A 16,834-nucleotide genomic window follows, 5' to 3' on the forward strand; every position below is an offset into this window, starting at 1 on the left:
TATCCCTGGGGCCGTTTGTTAAAAAAGAGTAATAAAAGGATTAAAAAATTTTTCTGAAATGATTTTGGGGATGGGTTGGTTGTTTGCAATCTTTTTGTAGCATAGTACAGTCCCCAGTGAAGTGGTTTTACAGAATTTACTTACCTCGGTGATCTGTTGTAACGAGCTATCTCAAAATTTGACCATTTTATTGTATATTGAAGTCTTATGGATTGGGAATTAGAGCTGGCTTCCACTGGGCGATCGGTTTCTTGTGCCAGTGAGTGAGGTCTGTTGGTTACCAGTCTGCAGCTGATGGTTGGGCTGGTCACATAGGGCTACCCTCAGGTGTCTGGGGCTTTGGTGGCACACCTGGAAGGTAGAATCCCACTGGACTGTCACTAGGACATCAGGCCAATTATGTCCTTGAGCTAGTGCTCAAAGAGGTCCTGGTGGCTGCTGTAAAGTGTAGGACCTGGCCTTAGCAGGGCTCTTCTGCCACATCCAGTTGGTCCAGCACGGAGCTAACAAACAGGGAGGGGACCACAACTGCATCTCAAAGGGAGTAGCAAAGGATTGGCATCCTTGTGTCGTTTTGGTCCTGGCCACAAACTTGAGAGGACATGCCTTTAAAGTTGTCATGGACTCCATTTAAGCATGAACAGTAGGCTCCTTGGACCAGGTAGAGGAGTTCCACCATTGTCAAACTTGGCTAGGCCTGCTAAGAGTGTATTGAGGTCTGCAGCTGCTTGGAAATTAAAAGGCTTTTTACTGGATAGTCTGACAGCCCTATGCTAGCCTGGAGTAAGTTTTGTCCTCTCTGAACTCTTTTATTCACATGTAAAATGCTTTTGGGGTGCCTGGGTGGCTCAGGTGGTTAAAGGTCAGGATCTCAGTTTGTGAGCTCAAGCCCCAAATAGTGGAACTCTGGCGAGGACAACCGGGAACCTGCTTGGGATTCTCTCTCCCTCTCTGCCCATCCCCAACTCGCACGCATAGGCCCTCACTCTAAATTTAAAAAAAAAAAAAAATGCTCCTGCATGAAAATGTTCCCTGTAAAGGGCTGTCGCTGTCAACAGGCTCATTTTAGTGTTGTGCTACATGAACAGTAAACCATGGTAGTGCACATCTCCCAGGGAAAGGTTAAAAGTGGTCTTACACAGCTAGGTTCCTAGAAATTCTTAATTTTAAACAAGTTCAGAGAAGACAATGTACTGTTTTCATTTTTGAGAGGGCATGTGTGAGTGGGGGAGGGGCAGAGAGCAAGGGGGAACAGTTTCTGAAGCAGGCTCTAGGCTGAGAGCAGAGAGCCAGATGGGGGCTCAAAACTCCTGAACCCTGAGATCATGACTGGAGCCGGAGTCAGACGCCCCTGAAGTACTTAGGCTATTTAAGGAAGACAATTTAAAGACCAAAGAGCCAGGAAAATCTGACTTTTATTTCTTAAATACTGTGAAGGAAGATGGGGGAAATGGTCCCCTGATGAGGGAGGGCCACAAGAACTAGGGATCATCAGCAAAGGCCCGGTGGGCATTAGGGAAGCGCTGGGGGCTGTAGTTGGGGTCTTCCTGCAGTCGCTTTTGTATATCAGCCCGGAGCTAGAGAGAGAGAGCAAGCAGGTCGGAGGGGCAGCGGCCAGGCCCCTAGGATCCCAGCAAGCACGCAAGGCCATCCCTTAGAAGCTAACACTTCCCCACCAGCCACACTGTCAGCCCAATATGGTATCGCCGAGCCTTCCCAGATGCCACTAGGGAAAAACTCTTTAAAAAAATCACATGGTAGCCCCAGACTGACCAGTTCATCTCTGAAAAGATCAGAAAAGAGGGGCCCTAGCCCAACCCCTCCCACTAGACCATCCCTATCCTGCTTCAAGGTGGGGGCACCTGCTGCCTGTAGCTCTCCTGAACCTCTGGTGCCTCCAGGTCCCGGCTCAGGCTCTCAGGGCTCGTCAGGGGCCGAGCTCCGGCTGCCTTAGCTGCCCGGCTCACGGCCTCTGAGAGAAGCAGCTGGGGGCCCTCACCCTGCATCGTCTGGGGGACAGGGGGTCGGGAGGGAAAAGAGGATCAACGTCAGATCCAGTGCCACCACCCAGCTCACCCTTTCCAGGAATCAACCACTGAGTTCCTATGCTAGTGGAGAGAAGGGGACTAGTCCAGGCGGTTTTGACAGCAGAGATACCTTCCTAGTTTTGTTTTATTCGGCTCTGGCCGAAACATGGCATTTGAGTGTGTGGACTCACTCTTCAAAATAAGAGGGGCAGGATGAGTCAGGCCAGCCAGCATTCTGAGCTGGCTAGTCCACAAGAGGAAGCCCACCTTAAGGAAAATAGGCCCTAGTCACATTCCTAGCCACCAGGCAGCTGAGGGAGGACAGGACTGCTGGCAAATGCTAACATGAAGGTGTGCTGCAGCGACCGTGAGCAAGTCAATCCCCGGGAAGGTGTCCTCAGCCATTAAATGACGGGACTAAACTAGGAAGAATTCCTTGACTCTGAATAATTGGATTCTAAGCACGACAGGGGAATTTGGATAAAGAGAGATCCTCAGGGAAGAAGCAGACCAACCTTGCGTCTCTTGGCAGGCATACCACTGAGGTAGGCATCGCTCAGGGGAGGCTGCGGCTTCACCTTCCGCTGGCTCTGAATGTCCTGCTGGATAATCGGAACCCACTCCTGGGGATGAAAAGGGGATGAGTAACTGGCACAACTTTCAGCTGCCTTGGCCCACCGGCCCACCTCCCGACACTTACTGGGGGGACTGCGGCCGCCCAAGGTTCTGTCTCAGCTGAAGCTCCATCCTGTTCGTCACGGGAGCCGCCACCCTCAGGAGCAGGAGGCGGACCTCGGGACATGGCCTCTTCTGCTGTTGTTCCAGGGGCTGGGGAAGCATTCTCCCGCTGGGAGCCAGACACGTGGGAAGACACGGGCTTCAGCACGCCCAGCTCCAGTCCTCCCGCCCCCGGTCCCCCACTCCACATCACCTGGCCCCTCAACTCTCCTTGGTACCTGAGGCTCAGGGGAAGTTCTCTCTGATCCCTGAACTTCCATTGGCTCCTCAGGAAGTGGCTATAAAATTGGACAGAGAAGGAGAACACAGAAAGCCGTCTCAGGCCTCTCCAGTTCCCTCAAGTCCCCTGACCCCAGAGCCCATCTGGGTCCCTTACCTGGGGGGGATCACCAACCCTGCGAACATATCTGAGAATGGCATCAGGGCCTACGGGCATGTGCTCCAGAACCACCTGAAGCCTCAGTCCCATCATAGTGGTCAGCCAGCTCACCAAGGACGGGTTCACCCCACGAGACATGCGACGCTGAGGGCAGAAAGCAGCCTTAGAACACAGCATCTTCAACGAGCTCTTGAGAAGTGTCAAAGAGTAAAGGACAGCAGTTGGGGGAGAAAAAATAAAAACCGCAGGATACCAGAGAGAATGGAAACCCAAGGAAACAGAAGGCTGGGGCTCTGGGGCGGAGGTTGTGCTTACAATTCGGCCATTGATGACCGCGGCAAGCTCCATCTGCTGTCCCCCCAAGCAGTGCAGGTTGAGGGCCAGGCATTCAAACAGGCCCTGGTTACACAACTCAAGCAGGCGGGCCCCAAATCCACTGTCTGTGGGCAAGACACAAGGAGGAGATGCTGGCACCCGACAGCTCTGCACATCTAACACCCCCGCCCCCCGGCCCCCCAGCCCCGCTGCCCCTGACCTGTGCAGTGCAGCACATGAGCAGCGATGCTATTGAACTGCTCTTGGAGAAATTCCAGGTTTGTCCGGATGATGTCCACCCCTGGCTGAACCTGCACCAAAGACTGAGAAACAACACACACAAAGACCCTCCGAATCAGGAACCCTGGGAGACCAGGAACCAAAAGCGGTAGCAGGAACAGGAGCTACCCTGACGGGACCCAGGAGAAGAGGGAATGTGAGGGGTACTCACAAAACTCTCCCGCACGTACTCTTCCAGCCCTGTGATCAACGTGTGGGTTGCCGTCTATGGGGGAAACAGCGCAAGTTTAGATCCAAGCCCCAGCCCTCAAGACACTGCCCTCCCCTCTACCTCCAGTAAGTCCAGGGCTTGAGCTGGAGCAATCATAGCTTTAGATGACAGATAAACAGAGTCAGGAATAAAGAACAGAAAGTGACGAGAAAGAGAGCTCTGGGGTCCAAGATCTTCATTTACCCGTATGTTACCAGGTGTGGGCTCTTGGCCACCCAGGTAGTGCTGGTGGAAAAAGGATCGCAGCTGGGGCTGGAGCCGCTGCAGTGGCTGGAAATGCCCATGAAGAAGCATCACCACATCCACCATGGAAAAGTTCTGGCACAGCAGAGAGAGTAGGGCCCCAAAGAATCCTAGAAACAGGGACAGAAGTCAGCAGCGGCCTCTACCACCTGGCCTGCCCACCCACCACAAGCCCATTGGCCTCATCCCACCTCGGCAATACCCCTCAACAGAGACCATCGACCTATCCCTCCCTGTAGAAGGCCAAGGCACTCCCAATTTGCTCACCGAGGGCCCCATCAGCCCCAGGCTCAAAGATGTTGCTTGATCCACTGAGGCGCTGTATGAAAGCAGCAATACTTTCACTACTGCCAGCCCGAGCCCCCAGGGAGCCCAGCAGGGAGTTCAGCACGCCCTGCACCACGGAGGTAAAAAACTCCGGTGAAAGGCTCTCAAGACCCAGGCCTCCAGGACTCCCTGCGCCACCAGAAGGGGACCCTGGTGGGGGCATGGTCTGCTGCTCTGGGGCCGGGGGTGGGGGTGGGGGTGGCGGGGGGGGCGGAGGGGCCGTCTGCGTCGCCTGGCAAAGAGAAGGAACAAACAACAGAACACAAGGTGAACACGGAGACAAGGATGTAAAACAACACCAGAAAGGCACAAACCAAGAGGGCCGTGGAAGATGGAGAGCTGTAATCTGCTCTTTACTCCCCAAAGCACAATGCGCACACATAGTTACACAGCGGCAGGATGGGGCAGAGCACCGACCCTCTCTCCCTCTCGATGGGGTAGGTTACAAAGCAGCAACACCAATTACTTCGCTTTCACAGCCTCAATTTCCTCATCTCCAAATCGGGGCAGGGGTGGGTGGGAATCCGAGTCCACAAATTCCCAAGGCTCCCTCCCACCGACATGCCACCAGAGACTGTAGCCCAGCAGCAATACCACAGCAACAAGGCACCAGCGCCTGGCCTAGCCAAGGGAAAGGGTGAAGTGATGAGCAAGCTAGGCACTTACCTGCAGAAAGTCAGTCATGCCCTGGAGAAAGGCAGGGACACCAGGCATCGCCACGGTGATGGTGGGAGAAGCCATGCCAGGCCCTCCGGCCCCTGGCCCCGCAGGACCCAGCAGGTTCCCTAGGAGCTGTGAGAACTGAAGATCGGCCGCTGAGGGTTGAGGGGGTGGAGGCTGGGCGGGTCCCCCGGGGGCAGGACCAGCTGTGGTTGCTGTGTTGGTGGTGCCTGCACTGGCTGAAGCAGTGGCAGGGGCTGGAGGTGGTGCCATTCCTGGGGTCCCCTGAGCTACAGAGGCCAAAAGAAAATAAGATGAAATCCAGAGAAACGAGACCCCACAGCATTTCCATTCTGATCTTCCCAGCAAGAAAGCAAGAACGAAGGACCTATGGAGAGAACTGGGAAGCACCAGTAAGGAGATTAAGGAGCATCAGCCTGCAGGGCCATGGGAGTGACTACAGCTGGAGACAGGGAAGAACGAGGACTCACCCACAAGAACGGGCTGCATAAGAAGCTGCCCCACGAGGCCGCTCACCATCTGGGCCAAAGAGGCATTGGTACCTAGTCCAGCGCTCTGCTGAAGGGAGAACAAAGGGGGCTTTCAGTCCTGCCCTTTTCATTCCCCACCACAGGATTCTCTCCCCGAACTTCCCCACCAGAACCCCTCCACCCTTACTCACTAGAGTACCCGAGATTGGGGGCCCCCCAGGATGGGAAGGCCGAGCCTGTGGAGGGGTAGGCCGAGCAATCACCACCCGGGTCGGAGCTGTCGGGAAACCCGGCACCTGCTGTCCTGTGGGTGGCAGAGGGGAGAGACCGGAGAGGGCTGAAGGCTGGGCCCCTGACTGCCAGCCAACGGCACCCACCACGTGGACCGTGCCCCGCCTCCCAAACTTCCCCTTCCAGGTTATTACCTGCGGCCGCGGAGGCAACAGCTGCCACCATGGCCTGATGAGTGATCTGGTGGGCGACGGCGTGCATGAACTCAGGGGGCAGGGAGGGCAGCTGGATGAGGGTGGAGCCTGGGGGGCGGGTCTGATGTAACCTTGAACCTGGACCCCCTTCAGCCCACCCATTCGGCCCTACCCCTTCTCTACCCAGAGCTCTGCCTGCTCTGATGCCCTCACTCTTACCCAGGGTTTGGCCATGACCAGGGGGTCCTAGGGGGCCAGTGGGAGCACTCGGAACTCCACCGGGCTGTGTGCCAGAATCTGGGTAAGGAGACAGAGAGAGTAGCCCTGAGATAGGCGAGGCCAAAGCCTAACTATATCCTCCTGAGACTGGCGTCCTTCAGGCCGCTACTCCCCCCACCAAAAAGCCTGCCTCTCCCTCCATCTAGACAGGAAGGCGGCACTCCCTTCACCATGCAAACAAAACTGCAAGGACAAGCAGTCACTCCTGCCCCTCCCCACGCATGCCAACTGAAAAGTTTCTAGTCTGGTTAACCCTGCTACCTCCATCACCCCTGACTTCTCCCTTCCCCACCCTCCCTCTCTCACACCTCGCTACAAAGCCCCCTCCCAAGCCACGTTGCTCTTCTCTACCAACAACCAATCCTAACTCACCTTGGATGTTCATGTGCATCATAACTACAGGTTCCACGCTCTGGTGGGAAATCCGGATGACCCTTGGGTGGCTGGTGGTCGGGGGGGGAGCCGGCCCTGGCGGGGGAACACCCTCGGTTGAGGACTCGACAGTGGTAGAAGTGGGAGCCAGGGATGAGGCCTGCCCAGGACCAGGGGGAGCTGCCTCCGCATTAGAAGTCGGGGGGGGCCGAGTCCCATTCCCCGTCATGGTCACGGTGGTTCCCACGTTGATCTGGAGGAGACAGATGAATGACACAAAAGTGAGTAAAACAAGAGCCTAACCCATGGCACTCCGTGATATACTTCCGAAGTCTCCCCCATTCTCCGTCACTACATATTTCTAAAGTCCCCACCTCTTCTCACTACTGTCAAACCTGGTAGCTACCCTGGGTCATGCCACCACCAGCCATGCGGTCTCCCTCACACCAGGCTCCTCCCCTCAGACCCACCTGGATGGGAATGGCTGCCTGCTGGAGCACCATGGGGGTGGTGTAGTGAGACATGGGCCGGACCACATGCAGGTGTCGTGGGGGCGCACAGGCCAGGTTGCAGCGCAGGTCAGACAGCGCCACAAAAGTGTTGCCCAGCAGCCGTAGGCTCTCCCCCACCAAGTTGATCAAGCGCTGGTCCTCTTCGCGGCCCTCTTGCTATATCCCCAGGGTCAAGCATAGAAAGGCCAAAAATATTAGGCTGGGACGAACGTCAATAACAAAAGCAGTAACACCTGTGAATGACACCACATTCTCTACACCCCCAGGCGTAGCCTCGGAAGCTTTCAAGTAGACCCAACCTCTATAAATAAATTCTACTTCGTGCACACGGAAAGTTTCCTATTACAACAAACCCTACGGCAAATCAGTACAGCATCATCTGCTAAATTTCCTTACTCTGCCTAAGTTTCCTAATTAACCCAAGGTATGAAAAGGTACAAAGACAGTAAGTATCACAGAGATGATGACCCTCCCTATAAACAAGGAAAACATCACTTACGAGTCTAAAGAGGAATCATTCTGTTGCAGACAATGTCTTTTTCTGGGGAAAGGATTAGCTGTATTTCGGCCTATTCCATTTGGGACAAATGGGGGTGAGGGGGTAGGCGGGGCTCACGTTGTTGTTGTAGTCCGTGGTGGCGGCAGCGCCCAGAACCTCATAGTAGCGCTGCAGGAAGGGCTGGAGGCGGCTCTCAAGCCGCTGTAGCTCCTGGAGCACTTCAACATACTCCGCAGGGGAAGGATGGCTGTGGGCAACCCCGAGAGGCAGTGAGCCAAGGCTCTCCTCAGACCCCTAACCTCAAAGTTGACACACACTACACCTGCCCTGTCTGTCCGCAGCCTCCCGGACCCCTGGCCCAATCCCCTCTAGGACAAGCAGAGCATCTGTGCTTTACCTGTACCCACGGGAAGACAAGAGAAAATACACTGCTTCTCCCTTTCCCACATGATTCTATACCTGTGATGACAAGAAACTAACTCTGAAGAAAGAGGCGTGGCCTGTGAGAACTCAAGAGAGAGAATCTTAATCAGGCTCAGGAAACACCATCTGGACTTTCTTGCCCCAGGGACAGCAGTGCTTCTGGCTCAGATGCCAACTCTAACCTCATCAGCCGGTCCAGAGCCTCTCCCTGCCCACCCCCCCCACCCCCGACACTAGCCCTATAGGAGAGACTGTCAAGCAGCCGTCTTCTCCCATCATATCCTTCTTGGCTCTCACACTTCACTTGGGATCCCCAAACCCCCTCCCAAAGGGTCCCTCTGTTTCTCACTTGGGTGCATTGGTCTCTGGGGCAGGTGTTGGGCCCGCTGGAGCTGGGCCGGAAGGGGTGAGCTCCGGGCTCTGGGCTGGGGCACGCTCCTCCACTTCTTCGGCCTCCATGGGCTCCCGAGGAGGCACTTCACTTTCAACTGGTTCTGATGTTTGAGAACTCAAGGCTACAGACTCCGGGGCCACGGTTGGCGTCTGTGGGGGCGGCTGACTGTGCTGTGCTTGGGGTCCCCCTCGACACTAAAGGGGAGGGATTCAGGATACCAAAGGCAGGGTGAGACTGCTGCAGAGAATTACCCAGGACAAAGGAGACTGAGTGGAGAAGGAGCTCTAGCTGGGCTCCCTGAAGGCAGGGCTTTGCATTGGCCTCTTTGATTCCCTAGCCACCAACGTAAAACTTAAATAAGAGGCACAACAAATAGCTGTTTTACTTGCAAATTACTAGCAAAATACAAAAAGTATGGTTCGCTAAATCCCCACAAAAAAAGAAAGAAAGGTCACAAGCTACAGCCACGACACAAACTAATGGAAATAGTATCAACTATAGCAATTTAGAAACTAAAAAAGCATGAACTGCTTCTATAATTGAAAGAAGCAGCCGTGAGAATTATCTGACAAGTTTGAAACAAACTTCCCGGATACCAGGCACCCAGAGAATTGGCAGGAACAAGATAGGCTGACAAAGATACTTTTTCCTGCCCCAAAGACTGAAGACTGCAGAGAAGAGACCAGATTAGACAAGGACAATCCAACTGATATGGCCAGTCATGCCTTCACCACCAGGCGGAGACAAGAGGGGTAAGGGAGAATGAAGAGACAGACAGACCCTAGACAGCCTTGTCCACTGACCTCCATCCGAGAAAGTAAGGTCTGTATATCTCTGATCATGTGCTGAGCCATCACCAGCCGTACTCGGGGCTCACTCTACGATAAGAGAGGGAAAATCAGGGTACACCTGAGATGAAGCCATGAACTCTACCACCCACTGAAGCAGGTCCCAGCCATCTCCTTGGCCAGGTTCGCCCCCCACCTCATGGCCTCCTTCTCCCAGATCCCCTTCCCTGACCCTCCCAGGCCCGTGATACCTGAATCGGGGCCTGTTCCATGTTGATGTGAACATCCACAGCAGAGCCGTCACTCTGAGAAAAGGGTAAGGGAAGTTGCTCTGGGAGAAGCCAAATACTAAGGCCCCCACACCTTCAACTCATTCTCTAGAGCCCCACTCTTTCTCAAAGACTGAGGTCATATCAGACCTCAGGGCCCTGGAAACCCAATCTAAAGACCAAGACACCTGTCTTATAAGCTCTCTGCCATTACCACAACCAAACCACCCTTCCCCACAAAAACCATCCTATGTGGAACACAAGCTTACAGGAAGATTGAAGGTTCCAACCATGACATAGCTGTTGGCATTCCGGTCATGAACAGAGGCCCCAGGCCCCCGAGTACCAGGCGGGGGTCCCCCACCATGGGTGGCTGAGGCAGACCCTATCCCAGAAGATGCCCCAGAAGGGAGCTGCGTCTGAGGAGGAGCCCGTTCCACCAGGTGAATAACCTTTCCCCCAACATCTGCAGGGAAAAAAAAAAGATACACACCAAAGCATTATATGATCAGGTAAGCTCAAGGCCTCAGTTCATCCCTCTAGACAGCTGCCTCAACCTCTAAACTGCCTCCCCCAAACTCTTACTGTATTCCTGGAGCTTCTTATCATCCTGCAGAACTCGTCCCTGATAGATGAGCCGTTGTTTCTCAGAGGGAATGCTGACAGAGGCAGCGATGTGCTCCTTAAATTCCTTTACATTCATCTGCAAGGTAACAGAAATAAAAAACTATCAGCTAATGTAGGAAAGGGAAAGGACAGAAGGCGGACAACCGACTTTTGGGCATGAGGGGTAAAAATCACCCAATCATAAAATCACTACCCATTTGTCTTGATTGTGAGGTAATTATTGTGCAAAGCCCCAAACTAAGACGTGTTAACACCTGTCAAAACAGACAATAAATGTTAACAAAGTTCAGGTTATATGCCCAGAAGAAAATCACATGGCTGGATACAGAAAAGCTAACTGACCTTCACTTCTCTCCCTGGCTCCCAAAGGAATGTGTGTCTAAAGATACCAATGACCCCTCCCCAAACACAAAATGATACAACTCCGCAATCTCCAAAATAAACGCAATGATAAGGAAGGTGGGGTGGAAAATCAAGCCAGAAAACTCAACTAAGTAGAAAAAGAGAAAAGAGCAAACACTTTCCTAACTGGACAACATACTCTTGGGAAGTACCAGAATGTTTACATACATCTAATCACAAAAGTCTACATGGTCTTCTTGTATGTGTTTTAAAAACTACAGACCTCATGATTTTCTCTCCAAGTATTAGAGGAATTAATGGCATAAACAGCTGTGTCTGTGGCATTACAATCAAGACTCAAATTATGCCACAAATACTAGAAAATCCACTCAATAGCCTATTAGGGCTCTACCTGCACTATGGGCTCTGATTTCCAGCCTTTAAAAACAGAGTACAGATTTGACCAATTTTTGCTTTTAAGACTTGTGTTTTGGATCTCCATTCTGTTTCCCTTCCCAAAAGCAAGAGCTAGGTCTGTCCCTTTGGGCTGGGGTTCCCTCATGATGATGGCACAGATTTCCCCCTTCCTCCATATTTCCCTCTGCATGAGTTCTATCACAGTGGAAAAAGGCAGAATGAAATCTGCCTCATCCATACCTTCCCACTCAACAAGCAACACCAGAAAGTATCCTGTCTAGATCATGAACAAAGGAACCGATGAAAGATTTGAGGACCCCCCCCCAAAAAAACCAGGCTCTTCTCTCAGAATAAGGGGACTACAAGAAGAAGGGTGAATGGGGGTCTTCCAGAAATACTGGGGTCTCACCTGGGCCCCCACAATAAAGGTCCGAGTCTGAGAGTCCAAGGTCTTCACCAGCACCTCCAGGCTGTCAGGCTCCTCCATACTGGTAGTGGTACTGGTAGTATCACTGGGCTCCATGGCCGACAGCTCTCTAAGGAAGAATGGAGGGAGGGAGGCCTGCTGTCGCCCAAAGCAGATTTTATACACCCGGAAGCCTTCCCAGCCTGAGTCTCCGCCCTAATACCTAAAGAGTTTCTCCCACACAAGCACACACACACACACACCCGCCCCCATCCCCCTTCTGATTCCGGGGCACAGGGAGAGAAACACAAAGGGCAGGAGATCGACGGCACAGAGAGCTAGAAGACAGGGAGAGATGGGAGGGGCTCCACAGTGCCAATCACAATAAGGGAGGGCCACTCAGGCTAGGAAGCAGGAAAGATAAGAAAAGGAGACCAGTGTCATCATCAGTCGCGATACGACAAAGGCCCCAAAGTTCGGCAAACCCTGGGGGACACGCGAGAGCTGGGGGGGGGGGGGGGGGGGGTCGCGCCAGACTCTGCGGAGACAGTGGTTTCGCGCACGCGCGCCACGCCCATCGAACCCGCCTAAGTCACGACAGACCCGAGATGACGGACACTCACGGGGGGCCAGACTGGCTAGCTGACTGCCCCCCTCTTCCACCTTCCCTCGACGCTCCAGCAGAGCGCCGGAACCAACACACACCAAACACACACACACACACACACACACACACACACACCCCACACACACACCCACACACACCACCACCACCCCGGACTCCGCCCCCGACTTCCCCAAGGTACCGTCACTTCCGGTCTCCCCCAACTTGCCACCGATGGCCACTTCCGTTTCCCCGATAGTATTTGGGGATCGCAAGGCGGTACTTCCGGCTCCCCCAGGTCCCCAAGATTTACTTTTGTGGGGCACGATGAGAAAGTTCGCGGCCCCCAACAATGAGTTCCTTGGGGCGAGACGGGCCGGGGCCGGCCTGGATGGGAGGGAGCCGAGCACCCCGAGGAGCCGCGGCCACCGTCGCCCGGGGGACCGTACTGCGCCTGCGTGCGTCGCTCTACGCATGCGTACACTCTTGGGCACCGCCCACCCCCGCTGACGCTGTTCATTTCTTCTGTGCACGCGCTTGAGCTGTGGGAGGTTGAGGTGGCTACTATAAATGCCTGAAAAAAATTACTAGATGAGACTCTACGCCTCGAGAAGCTTTGGACAGTTGTATGCAACTTGGAGTTTGGGGACTGGGGATTGCGCCTCATCAATCCATGTTATTAAAGTCGTGGCCGGCAGAGAATTTAAGGCGGCACTGTCCTGGCCTCCTAAAATTCTGTCTTGTCACTCTGGCCCTCGAGGCTCTCTACTCCTTCGGCGCCTCCGGAAGTCATCCTTTCCTTAGACGGTTGGAGGTGGTTCGCGAGCTGGGCGTGCCGTCGCGTCGTTGGGGCTGACCTCGGTTCTGCTCGGTGGGCGTTTGGCGGGCTGTGGGCGCCATGTTCTTCGCCGGCGATGTGCGGCCAAGGGGACGCGCCATGTTTTGGAGAAACTAGGATTTACTGTTTTTTAGGACTTTCGTCAAAAAGGGGACCTCAGAGTTTGGGAATTAGGAGCAAATGGACTCAGATTGGACCGAAACACAAGAATCTGACCCTGGGGTTTTGAAGGGGGTGTTGAAGGGCTTCCGCAAGCCCCGGGTCCGCGGGCAGGCGGGACGGTGTTCGCTGCCTAAGCCCTCTAGCCCACCCGCTGCCCTCGGGCCAGGGCCTTGGCCCCCTGGCGCTGCAACTTTCCCAGCCAGGCCGGTTGCTGCCGGTGTGCCTGGCTGCGGTGTCCATAGCCTTTCTGGGATTCGTAGTTTCTACCCAGGTCCCAAGGACCATTTCGGTTAAGAGTTCTAATAAACACCTGTTTAGAGAGCTCTTGGTTTGTGTCAGCCACTTTACTAAGGGTTTTGCGTACTGTCCTTAAAAGCCTTTCAACACCTAGGATAGTTGCTACTTACAATTTATAGATGACTATACCTAGGCGAAAGTAAGTGGCAGAACTGACAAATCCAGACCTACCAGACCCCGGGTAGAGCACTTCTACCAATAAGTTGTTGTATTTTATATGTATTTGTTTTTTATGATAAAAAGTAACAAACATTACCCGTAAATAGTAATAATGAGCCCTCATATACCCATCACCCAAATTTTGTTCTTTTCATTAAATCGCAAGCGCATAGCAACCTCACCTCTCAGAACAAATTTTTTGGCAGTCTGTGGGTTATACATAATCTATTAAGGAAGCCATCTTTCATTGCATTAACTGCTCCACCCACTTGGCTCTCCTTACTATTATTTGAGAACCTAAAACCCACCAGAAACTGTAGTAAGTGCTTTTACAAGCATTAGTTATGGCGAATATTTACTTTGGACTTAACTATGTGCAGGCCTTTGTTAAGGACTTTATGTGCATTGTCTCTTTTAATCCTAGCAGATTGATGATTTGGTCATTTTACAAATAAAAAACAGACATAGATTCATAAAATTGTCCAAGATCTAACAAATAGTGGAGTTAGGGTTTGCACCCTCTCTGTCTAACACCAGCACCTATCCTCTAACCGTTAGATTATGTAGCCTCTTGTAGTAATAAATGTTGAACAAATAGACTCATGTCCACGAACTTTCTCAGGGGTGTACATATTGTTTCCCCAATTATAAACTTCAGAGGGAAAGTTTTCCATCCACCAGGCCCCAGCGCCTAGTTCATACCTGTTCTAAAGAACTTACCAGGTTGTATTGCAATGATTTTTGTTTACATAGCTAGTTTTCCTTTTACTGCTTCAAGGCCAGGGACTATGTCATTCATTTTTATGTCCCTAGGGCTTAGCTGACAAACAGCTGGGACTCAAAACAGTTTGCTAAGTGAATGAATGAATCAGTCCACCTCCCTTCAGTGCTGCACAACACAGCAGAAAACCAGCTCAGATATAGGTTGAAAGGCCACAGGCTTCTACTTAAGAGGGCTCAGCTTTCCTAATTCTTGAGAGACCCTTGGACATGTCAGGGTGTATTCTGGAGTACTGGCATCTAGAAGAGGGGGAGGAAGGCCCAAACACTGTAAGTAATCCAGGCTTGGGTTGGAAAACAAGGTTGAAGTTACTCATTAGCAGGTGAAAGGGTCAAGGGTCAAGGCAAGGGGGCTGGAAGCTGAGTGGACTGAGTAACTAGCAGGGGGAGAGAGCAGTTAAGGCACCAGCCACTTCACGAAGAGCACCAGCTCCCTCCTGCCTGAAGATGTTCTACCAAATATGGGCAGCTCTATTCTACCTCTATGGTATTCTCCTTAACTCCATCTACCAGTGCCCTGAGTTCAGTCAACTGACAACTCAGGGAGTGGATGGGAAAGAGGTATGGACGAATGGGGGGAGCTTATGGTGGGGGCTCTGAAGGATTTGGGTGGTGGCCTTGAGTGACCAGAAGCCACACTGGGAAAGGGAGAAAGGGCGTGTGTGTTTGTGACAATGAATGCAAGAACAAGTAAAAAAAAATAGTAGTATGGCCATCAATGTGGAGACATGGTAGAATTGGGGGCGGGTGGTTACTCAAGGTGATTGAGAGGAGACAAAGGAAAACTCACTTAATGGCTCCCTGTCATAACCCAAACCTTAGTTGGAAAAAAACAGCCACCACTCCACTCCTAAGTCTTGCCGTCTTAAGAGTGATGATGAAGAGGTTGAATGGATCTTGTAGTGGGGACCCACCCTTTTCTGATCCCCTCCCCCCCACCTGGTTCTCTGCAGTTCCCAGAGCCACACCTGGGCCGGTGGTACTTTATCGCAGGGGCAGCTCCCACCAAGGAGGAATTGGCGACTTTTGACCCTGTGGACAACATTGTTTTCAACATGGCTTCAGGCTCTGCCCCCACACAGCTCCAGCTTCGTGCTACCATCCGCACGTGAGTGGTGAGGAGGCAGAGGCACCAGTAGGTGCAGTCTCTGTTCAGAATATGAGCACCCACCCACAAAGAACTGGGCTCTTTGGGATATCTGCTATTCTTGGCCCACTGAGTCAACAGTTCTATTAGTTTCCTTCTGAAGAGAGATGGGCCTAACCAACCATACCTTGGTAGCTTGATACTACCAAGGGGATCCAGGCTTCAAAAAGAAGTAAGATAAATAGAGGTTGGTATTGTGTGGTTGGGGTGCCACTCAGCCCTTCCTCCTTGTCACCACTTCTGCAGGAAAAATGGGCTCTGTGTGCCCCGGAAATGGATCTACCACCTGACTGAGGGGAGCACAGATCTCAGAACTGAAGGTTGGTTCTCTCCAGCCCTCATGCTCCCCAAGTCCCCTGGGCTTGCTTGGTTTTGCATCTCTGCCCTGACACTCTCCCCACCTCCCTGTCCCAAACAGGGCGCCCAGACATGAAGACCAAGCTCTTCTCCAGCTCATGCCCAGGTGGAATCATGCTGAAAGAGTCAGGCCAGGGTTATCAGCGCTTCCTCCTCTACAGTGAGTGGAGAGGCCAGGCAGGAAGGGTTGGAGGAAACACTTGGAGGGCAGGAGCCTCTCACTCTGGGTCCTATGATATCATCCTAGGAAGGGCTGGGTGCCTCCATGAGGTCCTCACCAGGGTGGTGCTAAGAATCAGGGACTTTGATAGGCCTGCCTGGTTCTGCCTTGCCCTTCCAGATCGCTCACCACACCCTCCTGAGAAATGTGTGGAGGAATTTCAGTCCCTGACCTCTTGTTTGGACTCCAAAGCCTTCTTACTGACTCCCAGGAATCAAGGTGAGGGGGTAAAGTCCCACAGAAGAGGACTAGGACTCACCAAGTCTTATGTGCCAGATGAAAGGGACTCAAGTGATGTCACCAGAGGACATGGCCAAAGGCTGACATCATTAGAATGGCGGTGTTGACACCTCCGTTTGTGTCATAGGCTGTGATGACATCAGAAGGATGTGGCCAAGAGCTATGATGTCTCCCAAGGGAGCCAGGATGGGCTCTGGGCTACTCAAAGGAGAGGTTTCAGAGTTTGTGGTGTATAAATGGGGCAGAGGGGCAGAGATGTAGGGGGAAAGGCCTCAGAGACCCCTTCTTAGATGTGGGGAAAAGCAGGAATGCATTTTCCTCTACCCTGTTACCACCAGTGTTGCCTTTCTTCCTGGATTTCCTTCCTTTTCATCCTCTTCTTTTCTCCGTCCTCCCACCAGAGGCCTGTGCGCTGTCCAGTGACTGACCTGTGGCTTCATCTGTGCCCCAGATGGATATGGTGGGAGCTGCAGTTGTGCTGCAGGGAGAAGCTGGAGACTCCCAGCTCCCTTTCAAGAGTAATAAAGATGGTTTTTCAATCCTCATCTCATTTTGGGTTTGTCCCCAGACATCAATCCCACTACCT

At 52.8% G+C, this 16,834-nt stretch overlaps 2 protein-coding genes across 23 annotated transcripts; one reads left to right on the top strand and one right to left on the bottom strand.

Annotated features, from left to right (window-relative positions):
* Positions 1 to 171: 171 nt before the first annotated feature.
* On the bottom strand, positions 172 to 12,470 carry BAG6 (BAG cochaperone 6). 19 transcript variants are annotated; one of them, XM_042938244.1, is made up of 26 exons: positions 12,251 to 12,467; positions 11,448 to 11,574; positions 10,238 to 10,355; positions 9,922 to 10,118; positions 9,635 to 9,688; positions 9,399 to 9,473; positions 8,551 to 8,789; positions 7,896 to 8,025; positions 7,238 to 7,435; positions 6,768 to 7,020; positions 6,336 to 6,413; positions 6,117 to 6,224; positions 5,883 to 5,995; positions 5,692 to 5,776; positions 5,207 to 5,490; positions 4,481 to 4,772; positions 4,154 to 4,323; positions 3,911 to 3,964; positions 3,680 to 3,782; positions 3,460 to 3,584; positions 3,142 to 3,288; positions 2,984 to 3,043; positions 2,728 to 2,874; positions 2,543 to 2,650; positions 1,863 to 2,009; positions 1,396 to 1,577 (listed from the first exon to the last, which is right to left on the bottom strand). In XM_042938244.1, the coding sequence occupies exons 2-26, from the start codon at positions 11,559 to 11,561 to the stop codon at positions 1,482 to 1,484; spliced, it is 3,495 nt and encodes a 1,164-aa protein (XP_042794178.1). In that variant the 5' UTR covers positions 11,562 to 11,574; positions 12,251 to 12,467; the 3' UTR covers positions 1,396 to 1,481. The 19 variants fall into 19 exon arrangements, with proteins under 19 accessions (XP_042794183.1, XP_042794178.1, XP_042794175.1 ...); XM_042938241.1 differs by having other exon boundaries at positions 5,692 to 5,779; XM_042938258.1 differs by having other exon boundaries at positions 4,481 to 4,532; positions 5,692 to 5,779; positions 12,251 to 12,465.
* On the top strand, positions 12,159 to 16,789 carry APOM (apolipoprotein M). 4 transcript variants are annotated; one of them, XM_042938282.1, is made up of 7 exons: positions 12,186 to 12,246; positions 14,318 to 14,554; positions 15,238 to 15,392; positions 15,678 to 15,751; positions 15,850 to 15,948; positions 16,129 to 16,227; positions 16,650 to 16,789. In XM_042938282.1, exons 2-7 carry the CDS (start codon positions 14,495 to 14,497, stop codon positions 16,673 to 16,675), a joined length of 513 nt encoding a protein of 170 aa, XP_042794216.1. In that variant the 5' UTR covers positions 12,186 to 12,246; positions 14,318 to 14,494; the 3' UTR covers positions 16,676 to 16,789. The 4 variants fall into 4 exon arrangements, with proteins under 4 accessions (XP_042794218.1, XP_042794216.1, XP_042794217.1 ...); XM_042938284.1 differs by lacking the exon at positions 14,318 to 14,554 and having other exon boundaries at positions 12,159 to 12,246; XM_042938283.1 differs by lacking the exons at positions 12,186 to 12,246; positions 14,318 to 14,554 and adding an exon at positions 12,564 to 12,919.
* The last annotated feature ends 45 nt before the right edge of the window (positions 16,790 to 16,834 follow it).

Source organism: Panthera leo, chromosome B2, assembly GCF_018350215.1.
Source record: "Panthera leo isolate Ple1 chromosome B2, P.leo_Ple1_pat1.1, whole genome shotgun sequence".
In the NCBI taxonomy this organism is placed as follows: domain Eukaryota; kingdom Metazoa; phylum Chordata; class Mammalia; order Carnivora; family Felidae; genus Panthera; species Panthera leo.

What these genes read in the sequence shown, in the direction of transcription:
- BAG6 (XM_042938241.1), bottom strand. Translation starts at nt 11,561, where the DNA reads ATGGAGCCCAGTGATACTACCAGTACCACTACCAGTATGGAGGAGCCT. An exon ending in CCTTACTTTCTCGGATGGAG is followed by an intron (nt 8,790 to 9,398) that starts GTCAGTGGACAA and finishes CCTCCCCTTTAG; the next exon opens with TGTCGAGGGGGACCCCAAGC. An exon ending in CCACGGACTACAACAACAAC is followed by an intron (nt 7,436 to 7,895) that starts GTGAGCCCCGCC and finishes CTGGGGATATAG; the next exon opens with CAAGAGGGCCGCGAAGAGGA.
- APOM (XM_042938280.1), top strand. Translation starts at nt 14,732, where the DNA reads ATGTTCTACCAAATATGGGCAGCTCTATTCTACCTCTATGGTATTCTC. An exon ending in CTTCGTGCTACCATCCGCAC is followed by an intron (nt 15,393 to 15,677) that starts GTGAGTGGTGAG and finishes CCACTTCTGCAG; the next exon opens with GAAAAATGGGCTCTGTGTGC. An exon ending in CACAGATCTCAGAACTGAAG is followed by an intron (nt 15,752 to 15,849) that starts GTTGGTTCTCTC and finishes TGTCCCAAACAG; the next exon opens with GGCGCCCAGACATGAAGACC.